Source organism: Bos indicus x Bos taurus, chromosome 10, assembly GCF_003369695.1.
Source record: "Bos indicus x Bos taurus breed Angus x Brahman F1 hybrid chromosome 10, Bos_hybrid_MaternalHap_v2.0, whole genome shotgun sequence".
Taxonomy (NCBI): Eukaryota; Metazoa; Chordata; class Mammalia; order Artiodactyla; family Bovidae; genus Bos; species Bos indicus x Bos taurus.
Window position 1 is genome coordinate 22904456 of NC_040085.1, and position 18768 is coordinate 22923223.

General features: G+C 42.2%; 1 protein-coding gene across 5 annotated transcripts in view; it reads right to left on the reverse strand.

Moving 5' to 3' along the window:
• RYR3 (ryanodine receptor 3) overlaps positions 1-18768 on the reverse strand; it is a 557802-nt gene that overhangs the window by 279351 nt on the left and 259683 nt on the right. For all 5 annotated transcript variants that reach the window (XM_027553458.1, XM_027553456.1, XM_027553457.1 and 2 more), the window contains 2 exons: positions 14588-14662; positions 11668-11824 (listed from right to left, as the gene is read on the reverse strand). In XM_027553458.1, coding sequence (XP_027409259.1) covers positions 11668-11824; positions 14588-14662 — 232 coding nt within the window. The remainder of the gene's footprint in view (positions 1-11667; positions 11825-14587; positions 14663-18768) is intronic.

Sequence of the window (18768 nt, forward strand, 5' to 3'; positions counted from 1 at the left end):
ATAGAAATGCAATGTATAAAACAGGTCACTGGTGCAGAATTTGTAAGCCAAGGAACCGATTACCACAAAAATCATGATACGCCTTCCATGCCAGGATTTTAAAAAGGCTTGCTTCCCTTATCTGCTGCTAATTGTAAAATCAATGGATTTCATGTTTTGGCTACTTTAGTGATTATTTATATCCATGGGAAATGGAGGCAGCCTATAGTGTCTCTCTTTGGTTCTGGTTTTATATAATTCCCCATTATGTTTTTTTTACTTTTCCTCATCCTGACTTAGATAATAACTCACCCTTAATGGCCAAATAACTTATTTTCAGCAAGTTGTACCTTCGATAATTTTAATAGTTATATAAAAGCCTTCATTTGGGGCTTTAAATATATCTGTTAAAATCATATAAATATCTTTTATAGAAATCAGCAGAGGAAACAGACTCTTGCAGAAGGTAGGGGGCTACTGTGCCTTACGTCTAATGCAGTAATTGTTGTATTAGTTTATTTTATATTTTTTAGTTTTTTTTTTAATATTTATTTGGCTGTGCTGGGTCTTAGTTCCACATGTGGGACCTTTGATCTTCATTGGGGCATATGGGATCTAGTTTCCTGACTAGGGATTGAACCCGGGGCCTCCTGCATTGGGAGCATGGAGTCTTAGCCACTGACACACCAGGGAAGCCCAATATTAGTTCCTATGGCCTCAGTTGTATGTTGCAGTCAGTGGATTTCATTCTTCAATTGCCACTGTTTCACAAAACTCATTGCTAGTACAGAAGAGGGAATTTCTGTGTACCAGGTATGCATCCTCCCTTTGTGCATCAAGTATCCATTGTTTCATAGAATAAATGCTCGTTGACCATTTCCCTATGGAGAAATCTAGGCACACCTAAGATGCCTGTCAAAGTGAGTCAAGAAGTAGTCTGGTAACTCTGTCCCCCTCCTCATTAATCAGGGCCTCTGAATGGCCCTATCCTATTTCCATTTCTTCTCTACATCTTGTGTTAAATTGCTGGGCATATTTTAAATTTTTCATGGAATAAAAATGCAGCATGCTGTTTCCTCTGCTTGTGCCAACCTTACTCTCATTCTTAATGATGGAACAACAGGAACATAGGCATTGAGCTCTTTGCATGTGCAAGGCAGTGTTCTAAGTCTGTTACGTATGCCAGCTCTTCATAATGGCCTCAGATGTAGCTACAAATATTCCAGTTTTACAGAGGAGCAAATGAAGGAACAAAGAAACAGCTTGTCCACAGTCACTCAAGAAGCAGTGAAAGAGGAAGAGTTAAACCAGGAAGTCTGATTCCAGAGACCATGCCCGTCCCATGGCCCCAGCTCCTACTCATCCTCAATACCCTGCTCAGGTGTCACCTTCTTTGTGAAGGCAGAGTTAGTTTCTCCTGCTGTATTTCTCCAGCAGAGTCTCATCCCTCTATTGAGGACTTAACAGACTATAATGTAAATATGCTTGTTTATATGATGTTTCCTTTTGCCAGGCTATGAGAATGAAGGGTTTGGGCCAGATGATTGTTAGTTTTGGATTCCTAATGAAGAGCTGCAGTCCATGGGGTCACAAAGAGTCAGACACGACTTAGCGATGGAACAACAATGCAGAGAATCCAGCACCTATCAATTATTTAACAAACATATGTTGAAGGAACAAATGTATACAACTGAGTCATTTTTCTTTCAAATGTATATTTTTTTCATTTCGGCTCTTATTTCTTTCCTTCAAACCCTCAAGAAAGCAAAATTAGTTATTCTGCACACATTTATAGGATCATTTTGAGCAATATTAATACACTACAAGAACATTCTTATTTTAAGCATATGCTGAAGCACTGGTTGGATTGTTCAAAATGACATTTCTCAAAATGAACATTTCCAAAGGAAAATATTTCTGATTTTATAACATAGTCAATGGGAAAACAGAATTTGATATTTAAGGATTTATCCACAGGCAAGTGGTCAAGAATGCATTTATTCTATAAAATACTGGATACTTCATTTTCATTTCAAAAATGTCCATAGCGGTACAGACACTCAAACCAATAGATGTAATTAAAATATGCCAAAGGTTTCATCTCTAGCTTATTTCCTAACCAAAGACAATGCAGCAAAGTAAACATATTATACACTACAACTGTTAAATATGAATAATTATGGTGATCACCAAGAGGTCATAGTTAAAATAGCGCATATTCCCCAATGATGAATGACTATGATTTCACTTGTTTTATCACTTGTCATTAATTTAAATATGACTTTGCCAAAATAAAATAAATACTAAGATTTGTTTTTTTAGAGTCTCTAAAATAAATGGATCATTATTGATAATAGAATGGACTGTCTCTCTGTGTCTTTGCTTTTGCAAAACAGCATCAACTCCCAAAGTTCTATGGCCAGCATTGTTGGGACTGCTTCTAATTTAAAGAAAAACAAGAGCAACAAAAATGAAAACCAAAACATAGAAACAACCCAACACTAAAGCCAACTCTACCCAAAACTACACAACAATGACACAGCTTAAAGAAATGAGAGTGTCCTGAGGCAGAGAAGCTGGACTTGGCTGGTCACAGGTGGGTGAGCTTCCGACTCAAGTCATGAACTAATGCTCTACCCTCTGTCTTCATTTGAATGTGGCCCAGATGTATTTACTCTATGGCTGGAACCTTCCTCTATTGAATCTTCCTATGGGAACCTTCCCATATGATAGGGGTCTTTTGATCACTCCCTTCAGTAACTCCCTGATTCCTACAGAATATAATTCTCACCTCTAAAGTTCTTATATGCCACATGCTTTAACCAAACTGGATTATGTTTGTGTGCTATACCAAGTATTCCCTCCCTCAGGGCTTCTACTGACATTACACTCCTTGCTTGGAAGGCCTCTACTTTATCTCTGAATTTTTACATCTTATCCATCAGCCTTTCCCAGATCCAACTGTGCATGTCCTCTGATTTCACGGCACCTCCCTTACTCTCTCTCAAGGCTCTTTACCATCTTCTGTGATAGGAATCTTTTGCTGGTAGACTTCCTGTCCTCTGCCTGGTTGGAAATTCTCCAAGGGCAAGACTGAGGTTTGTTGGTCTTTACATTTCACACTAAGCTCTGCTAGGCTGCAAATAATTTGTTTTTGTTTTATTGGTCAGTGGGCATCAATTTATCTGTGTATCTGCACCAACCTTTCATATCTTAGATGATGAGTGGATTCTGAGAAGGAACAAGTTACTTGGCCCTAACAAAGTTTTGAAGAGGAATAATCATCATTATCCCTTGTCTCCACTGAGAGTTTATAAGGAAATGGTTGTGACCACATAATAATTGTCACATAAACATGTATTTAGTTTAGATGGTAAGTTGCTGCTCTCCAGATTGATTTAAAATTTCTGAGACAAGAAAGGTAACTGGAATGAGTATTTATTTAATGCCTACTTTGAGCAAAGCATTTTTGCCAAGTACTTTATAATAACAACACCATCATGAATTTACCAAGGGCCTACATAGTGATATGTGTTATACATGACATTTTAAAAACATTTTCTCTAAACCTTTCAGTGGACCTGCTGTTTTTATTTCTCCTACTTTATAGATGATAAAACTGAGGCTTGTAGAGTTGGAGCAATTTGTTCAAAGCCCTATAGCTTGTAAGTGATGAAAGGGAATGCAAAACCAAGTGTAAATCCAAAGCCTGTTGGTCATGTGAACATAATTTTTGGAATGGTAACCATCAGCACAGTTAAGCATTGGTTATATTAATGTTTTAGGTATTAGGATGCTGTTACAAAGAAGTTGAAAATATATGTTATTATTTTATGAAAAATAACTCTGGGTTCTAACGTATAAGCTTTAGGAGTCCCACACACCAACCACCAATGACAACAAAGTGATGGAGTTCATACTGAAGGTGCAACTGGAATTTGGAAGAGAGAAAAATTCACCATGCCTGGGGACTTCAGGATGCTTTTATACCAATTTCTGCTTGATGTGAGCATGGCTAGGGGAAAGAGGAGAGGTGAGGAATATGGAAGGGGACAACACTGTAGGAAGGTAGGAGTAGTGTGGCAGGAAGAGTGACGAAGTCCAGAAAAGACCTGAACAACAAGGACTGACTTTCTCCTACAGGTGCATGTTTCCCAAACTCACGCCGTTTGCAGACTTTCTGTGGGAAAAGAGGACTTCCGACAGTACCGTATTTTCTTTCAGGAGGTAAAGGGAATGTTAGGATAGTATAAACTAGATTGTTATGAGTCTTACAGTAAAAAACAAAGAAGAACAAAAGGAACCAAAACAACCTATTCAACTGTTTCACATAAGCATTTTAAATCTTTTTCATAAATCATTGTTTGGAACACCTCTAGGGAAAAGCTATTGCAGGTAATGGGAATCCACCGAGAATTTTAAGTGGGGAAAACACAAGGGTTGTATCTTAGAACAATTGTTCCAGCCACAAGGTGAATGATGGGTTGAAAAGAAATGAAGACACAGAGACAGACCAGTTTTTGCCATGGTAATAGAAATCGAGCATGATATTTGGAACAGAGTAGGTCCTAATTCCGGAGAAGGTGATGGCACCCCACTCCAGTACTCTTGCCTGGAAAATCCCATGGACGGAGGAGCCTGGTAGGCTGCAGTCCATGGGGTCGCAGAGAGTCGGACACGACTGAGCGACTTCACTTTCACTTTTCACTTTCATGCATTGGAGAAGGAAATGGCAACTCACTCCAGTGTTCTTGCCTGGAGAATCCCAGGGACGGGGGAGCCTGGTGGGCTGCCGTCTATGGGGTCGCAAAGAGTCAGACACGACTGAGCGATTTCACAATGCACTTTTCTTCATGCATTAGAGAAGGAAATGGCAACCCACTCCAGTGTTCTTGCCTGGAGAACCCCAGGGACGGGGGAGCCTGGTGGGCTGCCGTCTATGGAGTCGCACAGAGTTGGACACGACTGAAGTGACTTAGCAGCAGCAGGTTCTAATTCATGCTTATTACTTAGACAGGAATTTGTTGAACTTGACATATTTAAGCCACCTATGTCCACAGAGGACAAGAAAGTAGCTTTCCACAGACAGGAAGCAACCAAAAAAGATTCAGAGAAAAAGGAAACATGGGAAGATGGACCTCATTCATGGATGCTGGGGTCAGCCACCAATACTGTGCTGGTTAGATCACTGCTTCCTAAAACTCCCAGGACTAACTTTCAGAAATTACCTTTAGAGTCACTTTGCCATGAATACAGTCCCCCTTTGAACTTATGATTTCGAGTGGGATGTCTTAGAATGGCCTTAAAAAAATCGCACACTGCAGGACACTGCTAGGAGCCTGACTGGCCCCAAGGCTGGCTGCAGAGCCTCTGCTGGTGGGAGGCCAAGGGCAGCCCTCCGCTGTTTCCAGCATGCTAGGGGAGCGGGCTTGTCTGTCTCATCAGGGAAGGTGCATGTCCTGAGCAGGTCACTGTGCTGGGCTCTTTCCTCCCTCTTTCTCGTCAGTCCCTCTCTACACAATCACCTTCAGGTAAGCAGCATTCCTGCCATTTCATGGATAAGGAAACAGTCTCTTAGGTCATCTTCCTGGTCTCACAAGAGTCCTTCAAGACACACTTCTTCACTCCTGTTTTTTGTTTGTTTGTTTCGCTTTTACAATCAGGGACAGGAAGGCTAAACAGCAAAGGCAGAGCCAGGATTCAAACCCAGGTTTCTTCTACTCCAAAGCTCAAGGCTCTTCTTGACTACCTCTCTGTCTGGCCCACTTGAAACAATTAAGACTTGGGAAATTGTCAGTTTAAATTTTTTAAATGCTTTGTAGATTTTATTTAAAATTGAACTGCAGGGACTTCCCTGGCAGTCCAGTGGTTAAGAATCCGCCTGCCAATGCAGGGAACATGAGTTTGATCCCTGATCTGCGAAGATCCCACATGCCATGGACCAACTAAGCCCATGTGCCACAACTACTGAGTCTGTGCTCTAGAGCCCGGGCACCGCAACCACTGAGCCCAAGTGCTGCAACTACTCAAGCCCGTGTGCCTAGAGCCTGTACTCTGCAAGAAGAGAAGCCACCACAATGGGAAGCCCATGCGCGGCAATGAAGACCCAGCACAACCAAAAATAAATACTTAAAAAAAAAAAAAACTGAAACTGCAGGAAGTGGTGTGGTCTGGCGACGACTGAATCTCAAGGTCCACGTTTTGCTCTTTCCCCTTCCCTCCATACCCTCTCTTTCCCCAACTGAGAACTTGCAGAGCAAGCAAGGGGACATGCGCAAACAGCACTGCATCAGTGCCCATGATTTCACAGAGGGATATGCTGTGAACCCAGCTGCCCTCTTGTTTCCGGCAGGACCGCTGAGGTTAAAGAGTAGAAGAGGATCCGGTCTACAAGCATGCTTTCTGCACACAGTAGAGAGAGCGGTGGGCAGTTTTCAAAGGAAACATCATTTTTGGCCAAGAACACAGATCTCAGGACATAGCAGGCAACATTTGACAAATGTTGACTGATTTGAATTGTTTTTACACACTGAAAAAAAATTTCCTCTAATTGAGAACAGTGATAGCTCTCTGGCTTTCTGTAATAAAGGAGGCAAAATCTGAGATCCTATCTCAATCATTCTGGACTTATGGTAGAGTCATTAAAAAAATAGCTAAAAAGTGAATGGCTTCATATAATAAGGCTTGCTTTAACATTATTAATTCATCCTTCCCTGAAAGGAAGTGAGTGTTATAAACTGACTCGGAGACGTGACATCTAAATAGACAGCATTGCTGCGCCAGAGTAAATACTAAATCACATTACCGGATGATCCTTGGGGAATGGCCTTGCAATGTCAAGACCATGGGAAAATGATGCGAAATCAAGTTCACAGAAATTTGACTTTGATGTTCAAATTAATGAATCTCTCTCCTTGAATGTTTGCGGGGTTGTGTTGTGATTGAAAATGATTACACAATGACTATAAAATTCTGTGAAGAGGATGGAGGTTAAAATGGAAAGGATTTTGCTGTACGACCACACTTACATAACCTTTTGGTGAGTGATATTCAAACTTACTACACGCTCCACACTGCATGGGGTGCAGAGGTGCAGAAAAGGCGGGCGGAGGGATGTGTGCTCCTTGTCATTTAGGGGCTCCCAGTCAAGTGAGTGATGGCTATAATGGAGTCACGAAAAGGGCCCTACGGGGAAAGGCCTTCTTCCCATGAGGGGCACTTGACACTTGTCTGAAGAATGAGGAGGAGTTTGCTGATTATGGTACATGGAGGGTTAAAAGGTATTCTAGCTACACGTTTAGCTGTGAGAAAAGATACCATGTTCAAACACAGTATGTACTTAGTATGTTAGAGCTCAAGGCAAACATGAGCTGGTGGCCAGAGATATTACGGAAGGGTAGGCAGGGGTTGGCTCTTCAAAGTCTTCATTCAATTTGTTACAATATTGTTTCTGTTTAATGTTTTTGGGGTTTTGGCTTGGAGGCATGTGAGATCTTAGCTCCCTGCCTAGAGATCGACCCCGTACCCTCTGCACTGGAAAGTGAAGTCTTAACCACGGGACTGCCAGGTAAGTCCCCAGGGGTCGGCTCTCAGAGCATCTTTCACGACAGACTTCAGATGGGGTGCAGCTAGAATAAGAATTGTATTCAAGGTCCCACAGAGGGTAGATGGGAGTCAAGGCCAGATCTAGGTGACTTGGAAGCCATGCTCTATCTGACACCCTACTCCTTCCAGACTGAGGGGACAGGTGTAAGGCTGTAATTCAGAGCCCTCAACAGCTCCCAGACCTCCACTTTGATTTGGATCTCCTGGTGAAGGAGAGGAATGCGAGCTCTGACCAAGATCCCTTTCTGCTCAGTCACACAGTTTTCTCAGAGCCCACAGTTTGATTCCATTTGAACCAAGCAACACTGCAGCCGATGCTTGACCTCGACCCCTCACAGTAAGGCTCAGTCATATCCCTGTCCTGTCCTGTGGGTACAAGATTCACATGGATACCTGCCATCTGCCTTGTAAGGTCATCTTGCTGAGGATGTGAACACATACCTGCAGCTGTCCCCAGGCCCCTGATCTTGTAGTCATAGCTGTCATGGGTTAACGCAACTTGACAGGAAACGTGGGGTAAGAAGCCCATCACTGCCAATGACTCACAGCCCAGCTTCCCCAATGTCCTCCTATAAATGTAGGAGCCTAAACGGCGCTCCTTCCAGGAGTCTCTTCTCTTGTTTTTCAGATTCTCCAGCATACAGAGAAGATCAGATAATCAGATAATCCCCCACTCAATCTCGTTCACAGAGGCACAAAGAACACACTATCTCTTCCTCTCAGCCTTCCCAGTGAGTTTCCCCAACCCCTGTGCCACCTTTCAGAACCTGGGCCACTATTTCAGACAACTTTCTGCTGTCTGCTCCATCACCTAGCACCTGGTACCGCCGAGAGCTAGAAAGACAGTGTAACACCTTCCGGCTGTTGAAAACCAAAGCCAACTAATCCCTCTGTTGGGGAACATCACTATTCCCAAGTGAGCGGAAGCACAGTGGAGAGTGTATTTAAGGCAGAGGCCCTGTGCCAAGAATGGTAAAAAGACATTTACTAGGACTTCCCTGGTGGTCCGGTAGATAAGAATCCACCTGCCAACGTAGGGGACATGGTTTGATTCCTGGTCCGGGAAGATTTCACATGTCATGGGCCAACTAAGCAGTGCATTGCAACTACTGAAGCCCTCGAGCCCACGCTCCTCAACAAGAGAAGCTCCCGCAAGGCAACTAGAGAGTAGCCTTCTGCTCATGGCAACTAGAGAATAGCCTTCTGCTCATGGCAACTAGAGAAAGCCAGCACATAGCTGTGATGACCCACTGCAGCCAAAAATAAAAGAAGTTAAAAAAAGACATTTACTGAGGAGGAGTCTGGAGGCCCAGAGAAATCAAGGCATCTCTAGAGTTCTTCCCCAGGAGCTCTTCAGATTGCTGGTGACAGAGCTATGGGCTCCTGCATGTTCTTCCTTCCTGTGCAGCTTCGTGGCTAAGATGCCCAATGCCCTGCCCACACAATATCCCAAGGAATCCCGGATCTCCTGGGGGAAGCAGCCTTATCTTGATCAGATATGGAGACTAGGGCATTTTAATTTCAGTTTCTTTCAAATTAAAATAAAGGTAACTGGGCTGAATACCACTGCACTGAGAGTTATCTAAACCTCTAACATCGTGACGCCAATGAAATGCAAGTGCATCGCCAAGTGCGCAGGACAATGTGACTCACGGGCAGCTTTCTGTCCAGCCCTGCCATGTGGGCAGGCCCCTGGTACCACGACGGCTTTCAGCCATCCGCTGCTGGCCTCCCTGTGCGTGGGAATCGGGGGGAGATATGCAACGAGCCTTTTGAGGGTAAATTGTGCTTATAGGCTGGAAGTGGTGCCAAGTGAAAGGAGTGTTATGGAGACTCTCTGTGGTGCTCTGAGCCTTTCTGGCTTCCCACAGAGGCCGCAGCACAGCGCCGAGCCATGCTCCGTGAGGCTGAGCCAAGAAAGGAATGGAAGGGAAGAGTCCCCTTGGAACAGGATCCTGCCAGCTGCCTGGAAGGCCATCTGACTTTTCTGCTGTCACAAGAGAAGCCTCTTTCTGCAGTGGTAAAGGTCTCCAAGTCGGGGTTTGTCCAGGGCTGAGAAGACCAGGAGGGAATGCTCGAAGAGGGGACAAGCCAAGTTGGCATTCTTAGAAAGGCATTTCCTTGGTCATAGGCCACGATGAGTCACCTCTTATCTTCCGCCCCTCCCTGGCTTCCCCTGCCTGCCCTGCCTCCACATCCCACATCCGAGGTGTCTCTCAGGGAAGAATGGGAAGACTCCTCTCTGCTCTTAGGACTTTCCTGTTGTTTTCTTTCGCTGCTCCTTTTAGCCAATTGCAATGCCCTAACTCATTTCCTGGAGGTAAAAATCTTTTACTCCATGGTCATAAAATTGAATTTAAAATCCTTGTGTGGGGAATCTTAAAAAAATAAAAGTGACAGTAACATATGGAGATGTGTTCTGAGAACCTGAATGGAGTCAAGGAGCTAATGCGCCATTAGAGAGAAGCAAAGAGAAGGAGATGCTTGAAGGAAATCTAGGGCAGAAAGCTCTCTTTTCTTCTTTTTTTTTTGGCCACACTACACAGCATATGGGATCTTTTCCCCTGATCAGGCATCAACCCCTTGCCTTTGTGCTGGAAGCTTGGAGTCTTAACCACTGAACTACCAGGGAAGTCCCAGGAAGCTCTCATTTCTTAATCTTTGAACGATGGGTGCAGGAAAGCCTAAATCTGATACAGGGTAACTAGGGGAGAAAAATCTCTAAGCCAAAGAGATTCACTGCTTCAAAACCTTTAGGACTGTAAGAGAGGGGAAAAGGAGTCTGACCCCCTGCTTCAATGAAGGTGGTGCTGAAAAACTGGCCTCTTCTGATTCATTATGAAACAGAGATGTCCCCATGGAAATTCAACTGTAAGCCTGACACCAAGTCCTACACGAACAGAATCATCAATAACCCTTTATGGAAATCGTATTGAGAACACAAATCAAGATCTGTGTCTGGAAAGGAGCAAAGAAGAGTGAAGCTAGAGATGAAGCTCCCGACGGAGATGCTGAGCCTCTTAGAAAGTGTGGGCTGCTATAACTATGGATACACTGTGCGAGCCTGTCTCATGCTTGGGTGCTCTTTCCAGAACAATCATAAAGTGGCAGAGCACCAAACTGTACATCAGGAGCTAGCTCAGCGTGTGATTCTGACCATCCAGCTAGATCAGACTCTGAGTGACACAGAGTCAAAACTTGGCTGACCGTTAAAGACAGAAGTTTAAAAAAATATTTTTCTCTCTACACATCAAATGGCAAATCTACATGTTTGAGGTGAACCTAGCTACCACAGAATGTGCTCTTCGTGGAGGCAGGTGAGGCACAGTGGAGCTAAGAGATCTGCAGAAAACACATGACAAGGAAAAGGAACTAGTAATTCTGTATAATACGAATAACTGCAAGACGATGCCATGTCCAGAATTAAGCCTTCTCTGCACCTGAGAGAAATTACTTCTTTGATTTAAATAAACATAACACTGAAACTCATGCCTCCACGTTATCTTTGCTGTATGGGAGTGAAGCAATAAGACTTAAGTGAAAGTGTTAGTTGGCTCAGTCATGTCTGACTCTTTGCAACTCCATGGACTGTAGCCTACCAGGCTCCTCTGTCCATGGGATTTTCCAGGAAAGAGTACTGGAATGGGTTGCCATTTCCTTCTCCAGGGGATCTTCCTGACCCAGGGATTGAACCTGGGTCTCTTGCATTGCAGGCAGACGCTTTACCATCTGAGCCACCAGGGAAGCCCTAATAAGACTTAAAAGTAGTAAAAACAATTCAGAACGTATTAAGCAACAATAACATTTTCCAGTAGCCTCAGAGCAACACTGTCCATTCTTGTGATCCTTTTTGTTTTTTAGGGCTTTCCACTTTCCATTCAAGCCTTTCTCTCTTAAGACTTCAGTCTTCATCCAGGGTACACATTCCTCTATGAATTCAGTTTAAAAGATAAAAGAACTAAGTATTTATCATTGGTCTAATTTCCAACTCCGTTTTGTTCCAGCCTATTTTCTTTGCAGTCATAGTTCTACCTGGAGGTTTCAGAGCTTTCACTTTGAGAATAAAGTCAAAATTCACCTCACCTTGGATGCCCGAAAAGAGAAGGCCGTGGACTTGGTGTCCGACTTTCCCCGGTCTTGCAGTATAAGGCCTTGGTCTTCTGTCAAGGCCAGGTAGTGGCCTGTGGTGAGATGCCGGAGTCGGAAAGCCTGTCCCCATCTGATGTTACTGCCACTCCAGCTGGACAGATGGGAGAGAAGAAATTGCATTTACACAAAAAAATAGGTCTTTTTCAATATTTACCCTGTGCATTTTTACATATGTTCTGACTCAGTACCGTTCTACGGTACATCCCCTGACTCCTGGCTTGCTCTAGGACTGTGTTTCTGCCTCCAACTCATCACTTCTCAGTCTTCTGGCTAAGATCAAGTGTCTGTCTACAACTCAGCATGGCATTCTCTTGTGAGCTCTCTTCTAACATTTAAGATCACCAACAAGGAACATCGCCCTCTGGGCAGGTCCATGGTTTAATGTAACTGGAAGTTCCAAGCTTCCAAGTTTTCCTTCATTTCACTGAAATGTCTTGATGCCAAAATTACACACAAAAATGAGAAGCCCGCTTTTGAAGAGAAACTTGTTTCTGGGAAAGTGAGGCATTTCCAAATGCACGGTCTCCACTCAAGTATTTTACTACCACCACTAATTTGAAAAGACATATGCACCCCTACGTTCATTGCAGCATTATTTATAATAGCCAAGATACGGGAACAACCTAAGTGTTTATCAATAAAAAAATGTGGCATATATGCATACACAATGGAATAGTATTCAGTCATAAAAAAGAATGAAATTGTTCCATTTGTGATAACATGGATGGATATTGAGGGTACTATCTAAATAAAATAAATCAGACAGAGTAAGACAAATGCCATATAATTTCACTCATATGTGGCATCTGAAAAACAAAACAAATGAGCAAACAAAACAACACAAAATTCAGAGAAACAGAATAGATTGGTGGTTGTCAGAGAGAAGGGAGGTTGGGGAGGTGGGAGAAATGGTTAAAGGGGATCAAGAGGTACAAACTTCTAGTTATAAAACAAGTCATGGGGATGTATGTAAAGTGCAGCATGGTAGTAATATATATATTATATAATATATATATTATATATAGTAATAGTAATATATATATATTATTGACTATCATCACAATTTGAAAGTTGCTAAGAAAGTAAGTCTTAAGAGCTCTTATTGCTAGAAAAATTGCAATTCTGTAATGGTGACATATAATAACTAAACTTACTTCAGTAATCATTTTGCAATGTAAACAAATGTCAAATCATTATACTGTACACATAAAACTAATATAATACTGTATGTCAATCCTACTTTAATAATGAAAAGAATCCTCTCTTTAAGAGAAATATTTATGCAGTTTACAGTCACCAGGGAGAGACAAATAATAAACAAACATAAATAAGTAAATATTGTGGAATGTTACAAGACATTAAATTCCATGGGAAAAAGTAAAGCAGAATAAGATGATTGCGATAAGTGAGAGTCCATGCTGAATGGGTTGTAGAACCATATGGTCCTACATCAAAAGGCTGGCATTCAATAAAAGTCATGGTAAGTGCTAGGGCAGAAATTATTCACTGAATAATCTGTATCTAATTATCTTTTCAGTTAGAACAAAATGTTTCAGAAATACATGTATCAATTTTTAAAATGACTCTCCCCTTGATCTAATTCTTTGGAGTACCAAAGAATCTAATTACATTAATAGAAGCCTTAAATTCTTCATGTTTAAGACTCTGGGGAAATAAAGAACCATAACTGGAACTATATATACATACTTATTTTTATTTTTTAAAAAGTTCATTAAACAAGAACCAAGCCCTAATATCCTGAAAAAAACAGAGTATGTTGCTATAAAAACTTCAACAGGCTTGAAAGAGAATATAAATGCCACAAGCCAGCTAACAAGTGGGTACTCCTTAGGACACCATACCCTTTCAGTCAGCCTCTTCTAGAGTTCCTCAATAAAAAAAAAATTGAATGTACCTGTATGTGTGTGTAAGAGAAATTCTAATATTTTCTCCTGATCACCAATGGATTATCTTGAGAACTCCCTGGAGGCACATACACCCCCACCCACTAGAGATTTTATTTTGAACATGTGTTCAGGCAGAGATGGAACAGAGAGCTAGAGGGGAAGGCAGAGAAAGAAAACAAAAAATGGCCACACTGACCCTCTGCTCTTACCCTGAGCAGTTTAGCTTGAGCCTAACTTGTGATCCCACTCAGCAAAATAAAAGTCCAGAGCTTAACTGAACTCCTCTGCAGTAGAGATGCCATGCTTTTACTCAAGTCCCTGTCTCCAAAGTCTTGGTGTCCTGTTCCTTCCAGCCAATTGTTTCTGACAAGTTCTGGTAAATGTGGTTTCCTTCAGAGCTACACGTCCAGGGATATTTTAGTCTTCCCTACCTCATGCCATCACAGCCGCCACTCTGTCAATTAAAGCTAACTTTGCTTTGGAGCCAACAAGGCTACCGGGAGGAGGAAGACTCACCTGGGTTCCATAGAATCTATTTAAGAAAATAAATGGGAGAAGAGCTTTGATGGCTTTCAGTGGACATGTCTATGCTTGCCTTTTATAACATAGCCACTGCAAGGGTGGCAGGAGCTGGGGGCTTGGATCAAGCAATAGAGCCTGCTAACTTCAGAGTCAAAGCAGAAGTCTTGGAAGTCGTGTGTGTGTGTGTGTGTGTGTGTGTGTGTGTGTGTGTGTGTGTGTGTGCGCGCGCGCGCGCGTTGTGCTTTAAAAACAAAAACAAAAGTCACAGACATTTCAGAATTTACCTCTGCCAAGTAACTTTGGAGAGTTTGCCAGCTAATGTAGAACAAATGTAACATTTAAGACAATAGGTTGTCCGGGAAAACAAACAAACAAACAAACAAAAAACCAATCTTGAAAAGAATGCAACCCTGAAGCTCCATTACCTTATCCGAAGGGGTTCCACTCTCCATAGTGATCTAGCTCTCGTGCCAGCTCCCCCGGCTTCATAGTATATCCTTCTGTGAACAGAGGTGGAGATTAGATCCTCCGTGTGTGATGTTGATCAGCACTGGGCAGGGGACAGTTCCCTGCAGAGGCTGCTCAGAACACGCTGTATTTCTCAGGACTCATAGTAAGCAAAATGAGAAACAAACCTCAAAGAAAGACACAATTTCCTATTCTCTCTTAAAAGGGAAAAAAGGTGCTAAAGGCGAGGGCAATGCTCACCACATACACGTCGTGGACACTCATGGACTGTCAGGCGCACAGTGAAAGGACCGTCTCCATCTCTACATCAGGAGTCAAAACAGTCCAGACACATATCATCAGATTAAGTACTGAATGCTCCGTTTCTCTCACGTTCAGCTCCCTGATGCACTTTCACATCTTTAGAAAATGTATTTGTACTTGTAAAACATATGCAGTACAGGGTGAACTCATTTCCATTGTTCTAGGAAGCTGGGGACAAAGCTCTATGCTTAGCTACTGTGGTGTTCAGGGTTTTATTACTACACTGTTCTCCCCTTTCCTGCATTAATAATCATCTTTTAAAGTGTTTTTAACTAAAAGTTTTATTTTGGACTAACTGTAGATTTATAAAAATGTTGCAAAGATAGTCCAGAGAGATTCTGTAAAGTCTCACTTAGGTTCCTTTATAGTTATCATCTTACAATATGAAGTAGAGTTGTCAGAACTAAGAAACCAACATTGGCTCATCACTGCTAATTAAACTCAAGACTTTATTTCGATTTTTCCAGTTTTTCTATAAATTTTGTTTCCTGTTCCAGAGTCCTATCCTGGATGTCACATTTCATTTAGTTGTTATGTTTTCCCTGTTTATTTTGGTCTGTTGGAGTTTCTTAGTATTTTCTTGTTTTTCATGCCTTTGCCAGGTTTGAAGAGTACAGGTCAGGCTTTTTGTAAAAATGGGTTTGTCTAATGTCTATCTGATGATTAGCAAAGTCTATTTTTTAAAATCTGCACAATAGGGAACAACTTATCTCTATCAGATTATGAGAAATTAAATGAACTATCCTCGTTTAAAGGTACGTCTCATGAATAGTGGTCCCTGATTACCGGGCATACTGAATCCAGATACTTTCTGAGAATCCTGTGACTTTAGCTCAAGACTGATCATTTAACTTCATTTAATTTCACTAATTTAAAAAGATACCTCTACTGTAGAAGGTTTGGATGTATCACTACTGAATTACTCAAACCCCAGGAGAATCTTGACCTATGTCTTGAGACAACAGTTAATTAACAGAGGGGAAGAGGAAAAGTACAGTAATTCTTTCTTTCTCCCAGGAAGTAATATAATTATGAGTTGCTTACAAATATTAATTTTGGGTGTCAGGTAGACCTGAATTTGAAGCTATTAGCTTCATGACTTTGCCAAGTTCTTTCAAATCTCTATGCATCAGCTTCCTTGTCTGTAAAATGAACCTAATAGGGTATTTACGTCAAGGCATGGTTGTGAGCATTTAATGTGGTTTCTTTAAAGTAAGGAACATGTACAAAGATGTTCATGGATGTACAAAATATTGTGTACTATTGATTTATCCAAATTTTGTTTATAGACACTTATGAACATGCATGGAAAGCTACATTACATGGCACAAAAATATAATAAAACACTACATCAACCATAGTTAACTTTGGTTCGTAGGATTATAGAAGACATTCTAAACTTTTTGCAAATGTACATACTATCAGGAAATATGTAGTAAGTATTTAAAAGGGAGGTCTAGCATCCCAGGTGTCTCTGTGCCAGGCCCAGAGTAGTAATGAGGCTGCTCTGACCTAGCTCCACAGGAAAATTAGTTGAGATTTTCATGGATGTGTCTCCATCCTCAGTGAGAGCAAAAGGGTCTCTCAGGTAGAGAAGGTGGAGCAGGTCACCTTAGGTCACATGATTTGAGGACTCTTTCCCTTTGACATATAAAGAATTCTAGAAGGTTAGTTCTTCCCATCTAGGAAAAGGAGGCGGCTTGCTCCAGTGAATCTTGCAAGGTTACAGGGGTTGAAACAACCTGTTCCCATTCTCTAAAACAATAACCCCAGGAGAGGAGGTGAGTGGGTGGGGAACTGAGGCGTTCTGAAAGCGTGGCTGACAGCTCAGCCTTGGCTTCAGTAAGTGACTTACCCCAGGGTGCTTGACAAGCCCGAGGCAGAGCCAAGGATCAGAGCTCAGAACGCTAGATTATCCTTTTGGCTTTGCACCCTGGGAGGGTCAGCCTCTCACGGGCCTGGCTGCTCTCAGGTTTTACAAGGAATACAAGCTATTTCCTCTGGAAAGCCAGCCCCATTACAGTGGAATCACTTGCATGATTTCTTGGCTGTGGGGACCTCCTAGAATATTCTCAACTTCCTATTTCTTTGCGCTCTCCCACATTTTGGTACTCCTGGCCATCCTGGCCCATTCTGGGGGTTTATCTGATGATTCATGACAATGATGAGGCTTATCACTCACCTCACAAAGACATCAAGTAATGCTAAAGCATCCTGTGTTGAATGAGAGACCAGTGACTACAAAGATCCAAGTTCCAGTACAAGGAGCCACTGCTGACAACCCAGTCTCAACCCTTTCATGCTTCCTTACAAATTTTTAATTTTTTTTTTATCTATTTCTTTTTTTATCTAGGTTTTTAATCTATTTTATTCCAAAATACAAATTAGCTCACATGAAATCCTCAAAGGAAAGCTACCTTTACCCTTAACTCAATGATGGCATGCAAGCCTGGCTCGGGGGCCCATTCTGGGAATTCCTCTCCCCAGCATCTTCTTTCAAATTCTTGTCCAAACTTTCTTTTGGGTCAGGATCTTGTTGAACCACTCAACAGGAATGCCCAGAAAATGATAAGCTTCTCCAAGTAGCACAGTTTCTGCCTAGGCTGCTTCTAATTTCATTCTAAATGTAATGACATGTGAGTGTGTGTGTGTGTGTGCGTGCGCGCACGCATGTGTGCATGTGGAGGTGAGGGAGTGGGATAAAGGGCCATGTACAGGTTATTTTAATTTTTTCCAAATTTCTTTCCTTAAAAAAGAATAGGAATGAAAAAAAAAAAAAAAGAATGGGATGGAAAGAACTAGTGAGTTCCAACGTGTTCCATCTTAGATGTAGACAACTCTGCACAACCTACTCACAAAATTTCAGTTCTGCAAGCCTTCCCCTTAATGCAGCAGAATAAGATATTACAGAGACAGCACTTGGGCTACTGCACAACCTTACAGTTTAAAAACAAGGAAAAGAAAATCGCACCTGAATAGGATCATATAACGTCATTTAGCATAGGGAATCTTTAATTCCAATGGACATCAACTCAGCCTCTTTTCTACTCAGAGATAACCATGAGCCACGGGATGAGAATTAATCAGGCACTTGCCAGAGGTCTGTGTTTTATGTGTCCTAAACACCATCTGGGTCACATCTGGTTCCCACAAACGGACACACAGAGGACAGAGTGAGTCGGGAGAGGCTCAGAACAATAGACATTGCTGATGGATGGGCTTCCCTGGTAGCTCAGATGGTAAAGTATTCGCCTGCAATGCAGGAGACCAGGGTTCGATTCCTGGGTTGGAAACATCCCCTAGAGGAAGGCCTGGCAACCCATTCCAGTATTCTTGCCTGGAGAATCCACATGGACAGAGGAGCCTGGGGTTGGCAAAACATCAGACATGACTAAGCAACTAAGCACAGCACAGCATTGCCAAGGGATAGTTTCTAAGATGTACAATAACACACTCAAGCACAGTGCTCCTGAGTGTCATTTAGGACATGAAATAAGGAAGGAGCCCTGGCTAGAGAGTTAGCATCTCTGGTTTTCAGGGTCCCAACTGAAATCATCCAGTGTGTGATGTTTGGCAGGAGCCTGAGTTAGACGATTTCTAACATGTGTAGATGTGAACCTGTGTTTCTAACAAAGTAAAGAAATGCAGTTAATGAGGTTCCCACAGGTGTCATGCAAAAACAAAGGACGTATTAGACAACAGGGAGATCAGACTCACTGTTGTCTCAAGTGAAAAAGTGAAAGTGAAAGTTGCTCAGTCGTGTCTGACTCTTTGTGACCCCATGGACCACACAGTCCATGGAATTCTCCAAGCTAGCACACTGGAGTGGGTAGCC